The 15,661-nt window shown below is 35.5% G+C and overlaps 2 protein-coding genes across 3 annotated transcripts in view; both read right to left on the reverse strand.

Annotated features, from left to right (window-relative positions):
- Positions 1-15,661, reverse strand: part of LOC120430033 (bifunctional heparan sulfate N-deacetylase/N-sulfotransferase) — a 377,310-nt gene that overhangs the window by 249,762 nt on the left and 111,887 nt on the right. The gene's annotated exons all lie outside the window — the stretch shown is intronic.
- LOC120430186 (fibrillin-2) lies at positions 8,583-12,674 on the reverse strand. 2 transcript variants are annotated; one of them, XM_039595269.2, is made up of 3 exons: positions 12,390-12,674; positions 9,072-12,331; positions 8,583-9,019 (listed from the first exon to the last, which is right to left on the reverse strand). In XM_039595269.2, the coding sequence occupies exons 1-3, from the start codon at positions 12,467-12,469 to the stop codon at positions 8,988-8,990; spliced, it is 3,372 nt and encodes a 1,123-aa protein (XP_039451203.2). In that variant the 5' UTR covers positions 12,470-12,674; the 3' UTR covers positions 8,583-8,987. The 2 variants fall into 2 exon arrangements, with proteins under 2 accessions (XP_039451203.2, XP_052566825.1); XM_052710865.1 differs by having other exon boundaries at positions 8,583-12,331.

The raw sequence follows: 15,661 nt of genomic DNA on the forward strand, positions 1-15,661 counted from the left end.
ATAGAGAATTTTCTCAACTTTTCAAAAATATTTTTTTCAAGTGTGGGCAAACATGGACACTAATTTTCAAAAAAAGTTACATAAAAACAGCTGCAACTTGAAAACGTTGATTGCAAATTAAATTTTACATAAAAAATTATGTTGAAATTTTTTTGCGAGCAATATTTCGATTAATTGCAAAAAATAGTATTGATTCAAAAAATCATTACTCGGTCAAACAAATTTTGCCCGTTCTGGAAATTACTGAAAAGTTGGCATTTGATGTCCCCTACTTTTTCAATAAAAAAAACTTAAAATTAAAAATAGTATTTTTTGCAAATCAAGTTTTAGTGACAAAAATTTTAATAAAAAATCACCAAAAATGTTTTACCGTATATCAGTGTAGTACTTATTCATACCTACAACTTTGCCCAAGACACCAAATCGATCAAAAAAATCCTTCAAAAGATACAGATTTTTGAATTTTTATACATCATATTTGTATGGACAGCTGCCAAATTTGTATGAAAAATTATATGGACAAACCGACGATGCAAAATGGCTTCTTTTTGCATACCGAAGGCACAGAAAAAAAATCAGCTAAATTAAAAAAGAAAAAAAAATCGAATGACCGAAATCTCGAAGAATTGCTCTTTTCTAAAATCAATACTTTGAAATGAAAACATGCAGCAAATATTTAATCCACATAGCCTTGGTTGTAAATTACATTAGTTTGGAATCAGAAAGGATAATTATCTCCCAACATTTACCAAGAAATGAATACCATGAATACTTAAATGAATTACTCATAGATGTTAAAAGATTTTCGTAATCACCTACTTATCACAAAAAGCAAATGGCTTAATGATTGCACTTATTCTTCAATCAAAAATAATTTCAATTTCATTGAATTTTGGCTTTTTGTTTATTAAGTTTTCTTGCACCCGTTTGTGTTATAACTTAAAAGTTTTTAATCATATTTTTTAACTTACTTTTAACACGTTTGTTTTGATAACTTTTTCAAAGATTGCTCAATTTTTTTCAAGTGATCGGATGTGAAATTTGTTCGGTGCCGAAAATTTTACGTTTTTCTTCGGTTTAGAGTTAATTTTCATTGATAAATTCGAAAAAAGTTTCTGATGAGTTTTTTCGGTTTTGTTTGTGATGTAAGTGAATCTACATGCTAAAGACAAAAGTGAAGCTCCGCGTGATTTTTTTTTTGTGGCGTAACGGAAAGGATTTCCGTTTGGTTCCAGCCGTTCCGGCAAGGCCGGAAGCTGTGCACAACCCGCGGATATCTGGATTCGATGATGTTCTTGTGAAGCAACAGCATCGCATTCGATGTATTTTCGGTTTGTCGAATTCTTTGAAGAACCTTGGTGAAATCTTTCCATACTGTTTTTTGCTAGATAATTTATATTATATTCTATTTATCAAATGAAATATCCTAACTACCCCACCTTGTCCTTGTCTTCCATGTCCTTAATCCCAATTCCACCCCCTCCTCCCTCTTCCCCCTCCTAAAAAAATAATAATTACTTACCAAATTTACACTTACACACCCAACCACTCCTCATTCGGAGTGTTTGGTACGGTATGTCCACGCATCCTTCCTCCCCTGTTGATTCTGTGCAATGTGATCCGTTCTCAGAATCTGTCTCTGCGGTTAATGCAACGCAGTAGGCCTGGCCGCTTTAATTTTTGCAATACATGTTCGGGGTTACTCGGATGTAATGCAATCATTAATAATGACGAGAAAGGACTTGGGGCGTAATCTAACCACATGTTCTTCCGGGATGCTTTCTTCGGACTGGCTGCGCTTTTATTCGATTAGATTAGATTAGATTAGATTGCTCAATTTTTTTCAAGTGAGTTTATTTGTTATTAATGATCGAATAGTAGCAAACATTCTTTTAAAGTTACATTTTCTCTGAGTCGATACAGAGACTGAAACAAATATTGAGAAATTAGAGACAATTCTTAGGAGCATATATTTTTTCCAAACTTATAAGACCATTTATCATTATTTTTTCAAATAAATTGACAACCATTATATTTTGACGGGCGAATAACAAAATGAGAGTTTTTAATATCAGTTTTTTAAAGACACTTTATCACTGCAATGGCATTCGTGCCGGACAAAATAATATTATTTTAGCTTGATTTGTTCTGGATTAATATATTTAATAGTATTAAATTCTGGAGCAACAGGAGAAAAGGGCGGATAAGCACTTTGACAGTTTGAACTAATTTGCTAATTATCAACCTTCAGGAAACTGTTTCACAAAACTCGATGTGTAAAACAATAGCTTGCCTCCCGAGCTACCTCTCAAAACTTTCGGATTTGTTAAATAGTTACTTGTTTTCTCTGAATTTGCTAAATAGTTGCAGCTATCAAAATGCTTATGCGCCCTTTTCAAATGTTGCTCCAGGATTATAATATTATAGTCCCGTGAAATTTTCACGATATTTGATGATTTGGGACCATTTAATACCTGTTGAAATCGAATTTTTAAAATGAGAAGAAATTAAAAAAAATGAAATTGATGAAAAAAAATCATAGTTAAAGTATAAAAAGTACTTTCTGTAATTATAATATTAGATTTTCGTGATTATTTTAACATTTTTTACGTTCCGTGAAATTTCCGTGCAATCGTGTATTTTGGAATTAGGGTCCACGTGAAAATTGCAGTTTTGGAGCGTGAAAAATCACTAAGCATACTAATAAGCATTCATTTTTCAAAAGTTGTCTAGCTACCATGGACAACTTTTTAATAGATTTTCAATTTGAAAAAAATCTTTCGAAAGTTTTTTTTTACTGTTTCAAACTAAACATTTTAAATATGAAAAATTCTCTACGAAATCGACTGATTTCAATGATTTTTATTTTTTCGTATTCGACAAAGTTGTAGGTTAGGTACACAGAAAAAAAAAAACGATATTTGGTCCACAAAAAATCAATATCATAAAATACATAATTAATTAAGTTTTAAGGGGAAACAAACTGCAACTTTTAGGACACAAACAGCAAGTTAAAAAAAAGAAGTGTTATCAACTGGAAAAAATTGAAATGCATTTTCCTGCGTTTACAATCATATTTAGCATGTCTGAAATCGATCAAAAATCATTTGAATTTTTGCAAAAAGTTTTTTTGCTCGGCAAAAAAAAACCGTCAATTAAAACACTTTTTTTGATTCAAATGTTAATACCATGGCTTGTAATTTCAATTTTAATTTGTTATATTTTATATAAATTAAATGATTTTTTTCGTGTTTTTAAAAGAGAGGTTTTCTTTTACAACATTAAAAAAGTATTCAAGAACTAATTTTTCCTAAAAATCCTGTTTAAAGGTCGCTTAATTCATAGAAAGATGAAACAAGAGAGAAAATACAGAACCACAACTATTCCGCAGGAAAGCTTATAATTTAGTGATTACTGCTGCAAATAAAACCGCTTTACTCACACTAAAAGCTTTCCCCCTCGTGCCCCCTACCTCCACAAAATACAAAGTTTTTTTTTCAACATTTGCCAATCTGAACAAATTCCGCGTTTTTCCCTCCCCCGCGATCGGTCCGGCCAGATTCGAGGAAAAGTGTTTTTCCCACCCTGCCCCACGCGCCACGCCACGGAGTAAACTAAACGTGCTTTTATGCCAATTTCCATGCAGAACTCTGCTTTCGTATGTTTTTATTTCACTCTGCGTTCGGGTTCTCTCCTCCTCTCGCTTCTTTAAAGTTCCCCTGTTGTGGCGCAATAAAACAAATAAGCGTAATAAAAACGCGAATTTATAAAATCATTCCACGCGGAGCGGTCGACTGTATCAAGGACCGCAGAGTTTCCTCCCCCAGCGTGTTTTTCCCTCCTTCTTTTTTTTCATATTTCATAGTCGAACGTTTTTTTCACACTCCCACCCACGATCCCGACCGGCTTTGATAACGTCGATGTCGATTGTGAGTGAAATACCAAAACCAACCGAGTCTCTGTGGGTGTGTGTGTGTGCGCGGGTGAGGTTTATGGAGTTGCTTCATCTTTCCGCAATGCCCTCCCCACAACCACCGTTGTAGGAATTTTCCCAAGTGAAGTGGTTCATTTTTGCGAAATTTTCCCCAAATCAAATTGTTGGTTTCTCCGTTTCAACTTTGTGAGCGGTTTTCTTTTTTGTTGTGGCGCTATATATTTTTATTTGCTTTGATTCTCAACTGCGATATGGCGGGAAAATAGAAATACGAATTCTGAGCGGAACGTTGGGCAAGTTAAAAATTGGATGATTTTTCATCTATGATTTTATGATTTAATGATTTAATGATTTAATGATTTAATGATTTAATGATTTAATGATTTAATGATTTAATGATTTAATGATTTAATGATTTAATGATTTAATGATTTAATGATTTAATGATTTAATGATTTAATGATTTAATGATTTAATGATTTAATGATTTAATGATTTAATAATTTAATGATTTAATGATTTAATGATTTAATGATTTAATGATTTAATGATTTAATGATTTAATGATTTAATGATTTAATGATTTAATGATTTAATGATTTAATGATTTAATGATTTAATGATTTAATGATTTAATGATTTAATGATTTAATGATTTAATGATTTAATGATTTAATGATTTAATGATTTAATGATTTAATGATTTAATGATTTAATGATTTAATGATTTAATGATTTAATGATTTAATGATTTAATGATTTAATGATTTAATGATTTAATGATTTAATGATTTAATGATTTAATGATTTAATGATTTAATGATTTAATGATTTAATGATTTAATGATTTAATGATTTAATGATTTAATGATTTAATGATTTAATGATTTAATGATTTAATGATTTAATGATTTAATGATTTAATGATTTAATGATTTAATGATTTAATGATTTAATGATTTAATGATTTAATGATTTAATGATTTAATGATTTAATGATTTAATGATTTAATGATTTAATGATTTAATGATTTAATGATTTAATGATTTAATGATTTAATGATTTAATGATTTAATGATTTAATGATTTAATGATTTAATGATTTAATGATTTAATGATTTAATGATTTAATGATTTAATGATTTAATGATTTAATGATTTAATGATTTAATGATTTAATGATTTAATGATTTAATGATTTAATGATTTAATGATTTAATTATTTAATGATTTAATGATTTAATGATTTAATGATTTAATTATTTAATGATTTAATGATTTAATGATTTAATGATTTAATGATTTTATGATTTTATGATTTAATGATTTTATGATTTAATGATTTAATGATTTAATGATTTAATGATTTAATGATTTAATGATTTAATGATTTAATGATTTAATGATTTAATGATTTAATGATTTAATGATTTTATGATTTTATGATTTTATGATTTAATGATTTAATGATTTTATGATTTTATGATTTTATGATTTTATGATTTTATGATTTTATGATTTTATGATTTTATGATTTTATGATTTTATGATTTTATGATTTTATGATTTTATGATTTTATGATTTTATGATTTTATGATTTTATGATTTATGATTTTATGATTTTATGATTTTATGATTTTATGATTTTATGATTTTATGATTTTATGATTTTATGATTTTATGATTTTATGATTTTATGATTTTATGATTTTATGATTTATGATTTTATGATTTTATGATTTTATGATTTTATGATTTTATGATTTATGATTTTATGATTTTATGATTTTATGATTTTATGATTTTATGATTTTATGATTTTATGATTTTATGATTTTATGATTTTATGATTTTATGATTTTATGATTTTATGATTTTATGATTTTATGATTTTATGATTTTATGATTTTATGATTTTATGATTTTATGATTTTATGATTTATGATTTTATGATTTTATGATTTTATGATTTTATGATTTTATGATTTTATGATTTTATGATTTTATGATTTTATGATTTTATGATTTTATGATTTTATGATTTTATGATTTTATGATTTTATGATTTTATGATTTTATGATTTTATGATTTTATGATTTTATGATTTTATGATTTAATGATTTAATGATTTTATGATTTTATGATTTAATGATTTAATGATTTAATGATTTTATGATTTTATGATTTTATGATTTTATGATTTTATGATTTTATGATTTTATGATTTTATGATTTTATGATTTTATGATTTTGTGATTTTATGATTTTATGATTTTATGATTTTATGATTTTATGATTTTATGATTTTATGATTTTATGATTTTATGATGTTATGATTTTATGATTTTATGATGTTATGATTTTATGATTTTATGATTTTATGATGTTATGATGTTATGATTTTATGATTTTATTATTTTATTATTTCTATGATTTTAGGACATGAGTTGAAAATTTATATATTCAACCAAAAAGGTTTTTTTGTGTACACCCAGTTGGCCACTCTATATCTATATCATGTTTGGCGTTGATTTGTGTCAAAAGCAAGATGATAGCATCCACTACACATTTAGGGTGGGTGGATGGTTCCCGTTTCGTGGAAATAGAAAATTCCACAGTTTTGACGGATTGCAGTGCAATGGCATTTCCCCGGCCAGATTGATTCCACTGAAGTCGAATTTCAATCCCCCTTGGGAGTGGATCGTACTGGGTAACATTCAGTCGTTTATCGATATGGAAATGATTCGAAAAGGTTATTTTTTGGATTGCTGTTAAAATGTGGAATATAAACCTAGCGCCGAAGGGGATCTGTCAGAGTTGAGCACTGTGAAACGGATCGATTGAATTTTCGCACGAACAAGTTGTAGTTTTTTGGATCAAAGTTCAAATGCAGCACAGACGTTGAAGGCACGTCCGCTGAGAATCTCAATTTTGCAGTCAATAAATTAAAACCTACCATTCGTCACTCTGACACCACCTTTTTTGCATAATTTGTGTAGCGTGAACGACGTGTCAACAGAGCGCTGAAATCTTCCTCTTATTTGCACAATGTTCAAGCCCGAGACACGACAAGATCTCAACACGCAGTTTGTACCGTCCGTCACTACCGTTGTACCGAGACAAGCCACGGAGTGATGAATGAGCCTCAACCTGGTTGCACTTCCAAAAGAAGACCCACGCACATTCGTCAATCATGTCAAGAGTCACTTGACTATCCAAACAACCGCACAGTTTGCTTGCTAGAGAAAGATTTTGGCAAGTTGCAGGTTTTTTTTAAAACCGCGTTTTTCAAAGCTGCTCAAAATTCATCATATCAACTTTATATGTTTAATAAGTAAGTTTTACCTCGTAAAAAACACCCAACTGATTCAGAATTCCCGACTTAAGTAGTGCTTATCAAGTCACCACACCTCGCAAAACACTCCCGAATGACTTTTAAAATCTTCCCACGCCAACCCCCGCACACCTCCCCACGCTCGGTATTGTCTCTCCGTTGACACTTTGTTGACATCCGCACGCTGAGAGGGCGAGATGGATGTTGCTGTATAAAATTTCAATTTCCATAAACCATAAGACAGACAGCCGGAAAGTGCGACGCGCGGGAGTGTTGCCTCGTCCTTGCTTGCCCGCGGGGACAAAACTAAACTTCCAGACCAAGTCGGAGGGTTTTTTTTTATCCTGTTGCCTGGTGACTTTGCTGAAAAGTACCACCGTCGTCACGCTGTAAGAGTGTGTGTGTGTGTGTGAATAGTGAAAAATAAACAGAAACCCCAAACAAGGTGACAGGTTCTGACTTATTCTTTTTTTTGTACGCTAACAAACTTCTAGTTTCTAGTCGTGGCGAAACTAGTGCCAGTACAAGTGTGGGAAACTGCCAGTCGGTTGGTATAAATTTACGTTTCGTCGCATGTTGCAAACAGTTTTAACTTTGCCAAAGGACGGCGACAAGTGGTGGAAAGGAACTCGTTTCAATTTATTTAATTTGATGTGAAATTGGTTGACGGTTGTGCTGTTAGTTGGCGCAACTGGATTCGATATGCGGAGAGCTGTGTTACTGTTTCAGAAAAAATAGTTCAATTAATGCTCATTTAAAGCTTGTCATTTCTGCTAATAGATACCATTTATCAAATTCATTAAAAAGTGATAAAAATAATTATTATGATGAATAAATACCGAATTCCATTCCAAACTGGCCTCTAACCAAGCCAATGAGGTGTGGTCAACCCCGGAACGTAATGAATTGAAAACAAATATTTACACCATCACCAGTGTGGTTGGCGTGTAAAATGATCTAATTTCCGGAGCACTAATTAATTATGAAGTTTTCATTTGTCGCCATCATCGTCACCCCATCACTCAACGCCCACAAATTTTCACGGATGATTGCTACGTGTCGAGGATGTCCGGGAAAATTCCGATCGCTAATTAAGGTTAATATCGATCCAATTAAACTAAAATCGAGTTTGTCCTGCCCCGCAGGGAAGCGAAAACGAGTTACGTTGGATAAGCACTTTTAATGACAAGTTATTCGAAAAACGAATTTCAACTATTCATAATGGTGATTGGCTTTTCCACGAAATTTCCCAAACTATAAGAAGCTTACCATCTTCAACTATCGAGAGCAACTTTATCGAGCTGCGTAGCATCGTGCCTTCACACACAAAAAAAAAAACGGGTCGAAAAAGTTTATCTTAACGGCCGTCCGTTTGGACCTTCAGCGCGCCCTTCCCCAACACTAGGTACAAGAAGCTTAAAAAACATAATTTTTAAGTACCCTATTAGTTCAATACGTGCTGCACCGAGAAGATTCTGCCCTGCCGTCACTCGCCAAGAAGAGGACACACTTGCAGCACAGGGATTGACTGCTGTCTTATGAAAGAACCATGAGTCAACTGAGAGTACGGTGGAGGAGCTTATTTTTCATAGTTTCATAAATAATTTTAATTAGCACAAGTTTTCCTTACTCGGTAGAACTATCAGGTCAGGTCTGATGTCTGGTATTGGAGAAGAGCGAGTTATAACATGGGTATTTTATTCGGAAAAGCTTATGCTACAGTTCATAGGATTCACCGACGCATGCACCTGCAAAGATTCTATGTTATTTGACGCCACCATATAAAAACTATGCTCTCACCATCTTTTTCTAATCCAGCGTCAGGTCTGCGTTGTTTCAGTTTGAACGAAACGAAAACCAGAGCTGCAATACTTGTTGCACAAACTGCAAAGATGCACAAAAAGGTTCGCTGATGGCGGAAGTAGCTACTCTGCACTACTCCCACAGTGGTACAGCGTTGCTCGTCATCTGCATCCCTCATGTCATAACCTTCGTTGCACTTGCATTCATCGGGAGCAATACAAACTCCGTTTGTGCAGTTATCACAGATCGGTTCACATAGCAATGTTTCGTTGGACATCTCAAATCCATCTAGGCACGTACAGTTTCCAGGAGATTCGCAAACACCGTTGCTGCAATTTGTACAAACTGCATCACATCTATAGACATTTTCCAAGTTTTCGTATCCTTCATAACATAAACAGAGATTATCCTCGCAAGTTCCGCTCGCAGCATCACACTGAATCTCGCAGAAAGATACGCACGACGCACCGAGTTCATCCCGCTGATAAGCATCCCAACACTGGCAATCATTTGGCTTTATGCAGGTTCCATTGCCACAGGGTTGCTCACAGATTGGTTCACAGCTGTTGTTCATCTCCAAATAACCCTCCCAGCAAATGAACTTGCCTGGCTCCAAACAATCAGCGTTTTCTGGCAGATCTTCACAAACCGGATCACAACCTGCTATCGTTCCATTGTCCACCAATTCATACCCATCGCTGCAGCGACACTCGTTCGGACGAACGCAATCTCCAAAGGAACAGTCCACAATCGTAGGATCGCAAAACGCCGTACAAACGGTGGAGTTCAACGGTACGAACCCGTCCAGGCAACTGCATACATCTGGAGCCGAACAGATTGCATTCTCGCAAGATTCCTCGCACACTGGAGTGCATCCTTCATCGAATTCAGTTCGATTGTAACCGGCAAGACATTTACATACATTTGGTGCAGTGCAAACTCCATTGTTGCAGGGTTGCGAACACGTCGGACTACAGTGTCTGGTATTGTTCCCGCTAGAAGCTGGAGCATAACCAGAGGAGCATAGACAAACATTAACATCGATGCAACTTCCAAACGTGCAATCCATCACAGCAGGATCACAAATTGGACGGCAGGCATTGTCGTCCACCCTTTGATGTCCTTCCCAGCATTCGCACTGATTGGGTCGAACACAGCTGGAATTGACACAGGGAGGAACGCAAGCAGGTTCACACACGTTACTCGCCGCAGACGATTTGATAAACCCCTCGAAGCACTGGCACGATCCATCCGAAAGACAGCGAGCGTTGGTGCACGACGGATTACAACTCGGCGCGCAGCGTATCGATCCGGAATCGTACTCCAGTGCGAATCCTTCATCGCAAAGCAGAACGTTAGGTGCAATACATCGTCCGTTCTGAGATTCGATATACATGGGATCGCAAGTAGGACTACACCTTTCCGAAATCATTTCGAATCCTCGGTGGCACTTGCAGGTATTTGGGGCTACGCAGTCACCGTTTTCACAACGAGGAGTGCACGATGGGATGCAAACATCTTCGGAATTCTTCACGAAACCATCCAAGCAAGCGCACTCGTTGGGATTCGAACATTCTCCGTTAATGCAAGCTGGATCACAGTTCGGAACGCAGCGCCCATTTTGGAACATGTAGCCATCGTTGCATTTACAGTAATTTGGAGCCAGGCAGGTCCCGTTGTCACAATTGGCGTAGCTTGGATCACATACTGCATCACACTGGTTCGCAACTTCCGGTGAATCCGCAAATCCATGGAAGCACTCACAGGTATTCGGACTCACGCATTTTCCGTTGCTACAGGGTGGTTCACAAGTCGGGATGCATTCTACGTCAGATTCACGAATCTTGTGATAACCGCGCAGGCAAGCACACTGCCCTGGACTCTCACATATACCGTTGACGCACTCCGGATCACAAATGGGAACACACTTGTTCTGGTCCAGCCGGAAGCCTTGCTTGCATACTCCATTTGCGCAATCGACGTCGTCAGGATCACAAACCGGAGTACATGTGAAAGGATCTTGTTTTGATATTTGATAGCCGTGAAAACACACGCACTTGTTGATTCCCACACATATTCCATTGACGCAAGGATGATCACACTTTCCAGTGCAAACAGTACCATTTCGGATTCCAAATTCCAACAGGTAGGGGTTAAAATAGTGATTCTCCGGACAAACGCATTCATGCTCAGCATTGCAGTGCCCACCGATGCAGACATCGTTGCAGCTTGGTACACAGGATCCGCTAGAGTTTTTCTCGTATCCTTCTTTGCAAACGCATACATCAGGAGCTACGCAGATTCCATCCTGGCAGTTGGAACATTCTGGTTGGCAAATGTTGTTACCTCCTGGTGATACATGATATCCTTCGTAACATTCGCAAACATTTGAACCAACGCATCTGCCATTCTGGCAGGGTGGATCACAAACTGGGACGCACTCGTTGCCGAATTCTTGAGTCTTGACGAACCCTTCAAAGCAGTAACACTGTCCGGGACTCACGCAGTTTCCATTGATGCATTCCGGATCGCAAACGGGAACACACTTGCCCGAAATCATTTTGTAGCCAGTTTTACAAATGCAGATATTTGGTGCCACACAGACTCCTCCGGTGCAATCGACATAGCTCGGATCACACACGGGAGTACATGCGAAGGAATCAACTTTAGACGGTTGATATCCGTTGAGACATTGACAGCGATTTCTTCCCACGCAGTATCCATTCTGACAAGGCTTGTCGCACCTTCCTGTGCAAACTGTTCCATTGCGGACACCAAATTCCAACAGTTTCGGATTCAAAAACTGTTCCTTTGAGCAGGCACAGTTTCCATTCCGGTCACATAGTCCCCCGATGCAAGCATCTTTACAGCTTGGAACACAAGCCGCGTTGGAGTCTTTCCGGAATCCCTCGTCGCAGACACACTCATTCGGCGCAACACAGCGTCCGTTTACGCAGCTTGAACACTTTGGTTTACACTCATTCCGCACTTTGACGTATCCCTCGTTACAAGTACACTGATCCGGTCCGGTACAGCGTCCATTCGGGCATCCGCTCTTACACACCGGGTAGCAGTCTCCACCGTAGTCGAAGTATCCTTCACAGCAAACCAACCTGGATTCCGTTAAGTAGGCCAGCTCACAGCTTTTGGTGTAGTAGTCAGAGTTGACCTGCGTGTTGTACCAGCCGGACCAGCACTTGTACGAGCAGGTACTCTGCCTTGAAACGTACTGATCCCGAGAGTTGACGTAGGGAGTCCTGTTTGAGGGTGAGATGTATCAAGCGTTTGGCGAGTTAAAATCGGAATGTGTTATACTTCACGTTCATCCAACACTTGAGACCGGTCACTAGTGGATGCACTAAGCAAACTAAAACAACTTGAGTCAGGATATGCATCTCTAAGTGGACTGTTTTGTTCTGAATCGCAAAGCCAAATGATATCGTTTGCTGTGCTAATTCTTCGGGTCACTTATCACATCCAGCGACCTATTTTAGTGCTGCTCGAAGAACATGGTTACGTCATGCTCACGATAAGCCCGCTTGACTCTCGCATTGAGATCGTATGCGTCACCGGTCTTTGCGGTTCAAGACATCCCATTATGTTCGCACATAGATCCGAGCCCGCAACTTTCATATCAAATCCCTCGGGTGCACTTCAAAATCGCAATCACAACTTTTATGAGCGAATGAGTGTCGCAAAAAAAAGTCGATTCAATGAAATCATATCCTTTTATCCACCCTCTCACAAACACGCTGAGCAGAACTCAGCTCTGAACGTGACGAATCTGGGGATCAATTTCATGCCCCACCGGCTACCCACTGCTCCTCCACGTGGACAATCGGTACGAATCACATAATTCTAAACGACGACGACACGACACGAGATGCATTTCGCTGCACATTCTTTCTCTCTGATATGCTAGAGCTTTTTGTGGCAAGAATTCCGGAAGTCATAGCCGAGCATTCAGGTATATACGGCGTCTATTGTTTGGCGACACTTATAGCTGGTGGCTGGCAGGCAAAAATCATTTTCTCTCGTGCACTATACTACAAATCGAAACAGAGCACTTTTCTTCTCGAGGCACGGAGTGGTTGTCGAAGCCGACTAACAACACTTGAGGATAGTGCGATCATGCTCTCTGTGATTGGTTCTCGTGGAGTGCTTCACGGAATCATACACAAGACGCCAAGTGAAATTGATTTCTCTTGCAGTTGAAAGGTTATGAAGGGGGTCCTGCAGAATGGCAGTGTGACGACTGTGAGGGTCCCGAACAGACGGTAATAACTAAATTCATGCCATTTCAATAACTAATACTGTTAAAATAACAGAAAGTGTTATGGATTCTTCTTGAAAAATCAATTTTTGCATAAGATTGAATCCCAAAACAACTTAGGAATATTTTTTTTTGTTATAGAAAAATACCTCCAACCTCCAACACGGTTTTTTCCCCCCACAAAACTAGTCGAGGGGGGCAGCCCATACATTGTGTACTTCCCCCCTCCTAGAAATTTTGGAAGAAAAATATTCTTATATCGAAAATTATTTTTTTTTTTAAATAATATTTTAAACTTAACTGAAAATTGTACACACACAAAAGATCTGTAAAAATCGTAAAATCCATGTTTGAAAACAAAAGTTATCAAAATTGACAACCTCAGTAAATTTAGTAATGAGAGCACAGAGACAGCGGTATTAATTTGAGAGATGTCGTGAACATAGATTTCTACGGATTTGCTCACAAGATTGCTATACGTGCATGGGGTTCCAAAACATAACCAAAGTAAGAATAATAAGTAAGAAGTTAATGAAGAAACCATGATTGGTTGGTTGAACTTAAACAGCTTTTAGTGGCAATGAACTGAAACACTTTTCCATAATAGTTGTTTTTTGACTGGTTTGCAGTTACAAAAATGCAGATAAATTTCTGTTTTTTATTTGGCAATTTTGGAAAGTAAATTTGAAATGCTTTCAAATGAATTTGAGACATAAACCGTTTTATATCGATTTTAGCAAAAAAAAAAAACACACAATTGCTTTAAAAAACGAACAAATTTTCGAAGACCAGCGCACTATGGGCCATCTCCATACAAACAGGCGGCCAAATTATTTTTTTGCTTTTTAAATGTTTTTTCATACAAATTTGGGTAATTGTATGGTATTGAAATGATATACGTCGATTTTTATGACTTTTCATGTTTTTCAATAGTTGATTGTTTATAATAAATAGTCTTTTCATACATTTGCAAGTGCAACAGAATTGCATATATATTGTATTGCAAGTTTATATTATTAAATTATGGATAAGCTAATACATCCCCACTTTAAGGACACAACCCCTTCCTCTTCTTTCTTTCACCCCCCCCCCCCCCTCTCCTCCTTTCCTCCAACAAAATTTTGTTAAGCGTAATAAATTCATTTTAAGTCAAATATTTATTGTTTACTGCTGTGTGTTTCTTTTTGTGAGTCCTTGCCATATAACTTGAGACCCCCCCCCCCCCACCCTTACGGGCATAAATTGCGAAAATTTTAATTGTTAAATCAAATAACAGAAAAAATATTTTTATTCAAAATATTAATTATGAAGTAAAACGATACAATACAAACCATATTCTTAAAATTCATTTGATTATAGAGTTTGTGACAGCTTCAGGATATGTTAAAGGTACTTTTTATGATGTTTTGTACTAACCAACATAGAACTTAAATGTGGATCAGTTTCATGTAGTGCGTCCATCCCGGGAATTCCCGGGACAAAAATCCCGGGATTTTTCCTAAACCGGGAATTCCCGAATCCCGGGATTTTCTATAATTTGTCCCGGGAATTCCCGAAATTGAAAAAAAAATCATATTTTGGTCTGGAAATTCAGATTTGATTGTGAAAATAGTAGAACAATAAAATGAATTAAAATTTGTATTCAGCAAATCTCAGCATTAAATTGGCATTTAAGGAAAAAATATTATTATTTGAATTACCAGGTCCGCAAAATGCCTAGTGCTTTACATTTTTTTCTCTATTATTTTATTTTTTTGAAAAACTGGATATATTTACGTATATTTTCGATTTTAAATTAAAAAAAAAAACAATCTCATATCAAATTATTTATAATCAAACACCGGCATCTAGGGCAAATACGTACAAATGTAACGAATAAATACAGCTATTAAAGCAAAAAATATTTGCATGACGTTTTGGATTACTTCGGTTGAAACAGTAACAGAACAAAACAATTTGTACTTCCAAATGTATTGCTCTAAAATCTCCTGTACCTATTTAGACTGTAGTTCTGATTTTCCCTCGGTTGGCGGTAGTAACTTGAAGATAATTTGTAAAATATGTTTTATATAAAACAATGAATTCAAAACTTATCTAAAATTTTACATTGACTGGTATCATTTTATTTATTGTCGTTGTTTGTTTTCTAGCTGTTTTAGTCATGTCATATAAAATATATATAAAAGAAAAAAAATATGAAAGAATTCCAAAGTTTTTTTTGAATAGGTCCTATAAACATATGGCAAACAAAAGCTTATTGGACCTTTTCAAAAAAAAGAATCATGTAATTTGATTCGCAAATAAAAAAATGATT

This window comes from Culex pipiens, chromosome 3 (assembly GCF_016801865.2).
Source record: "Culex pipiens pallens isolate TS chromosome 3, TS_CPP_V2, whole genome shotgun sequence".
Lineage (NCBI taxonomy): Eukaryota > Metazoa > Arthropoda > Insecta > Diptera > Culicidae > Culex > Culex pipiens.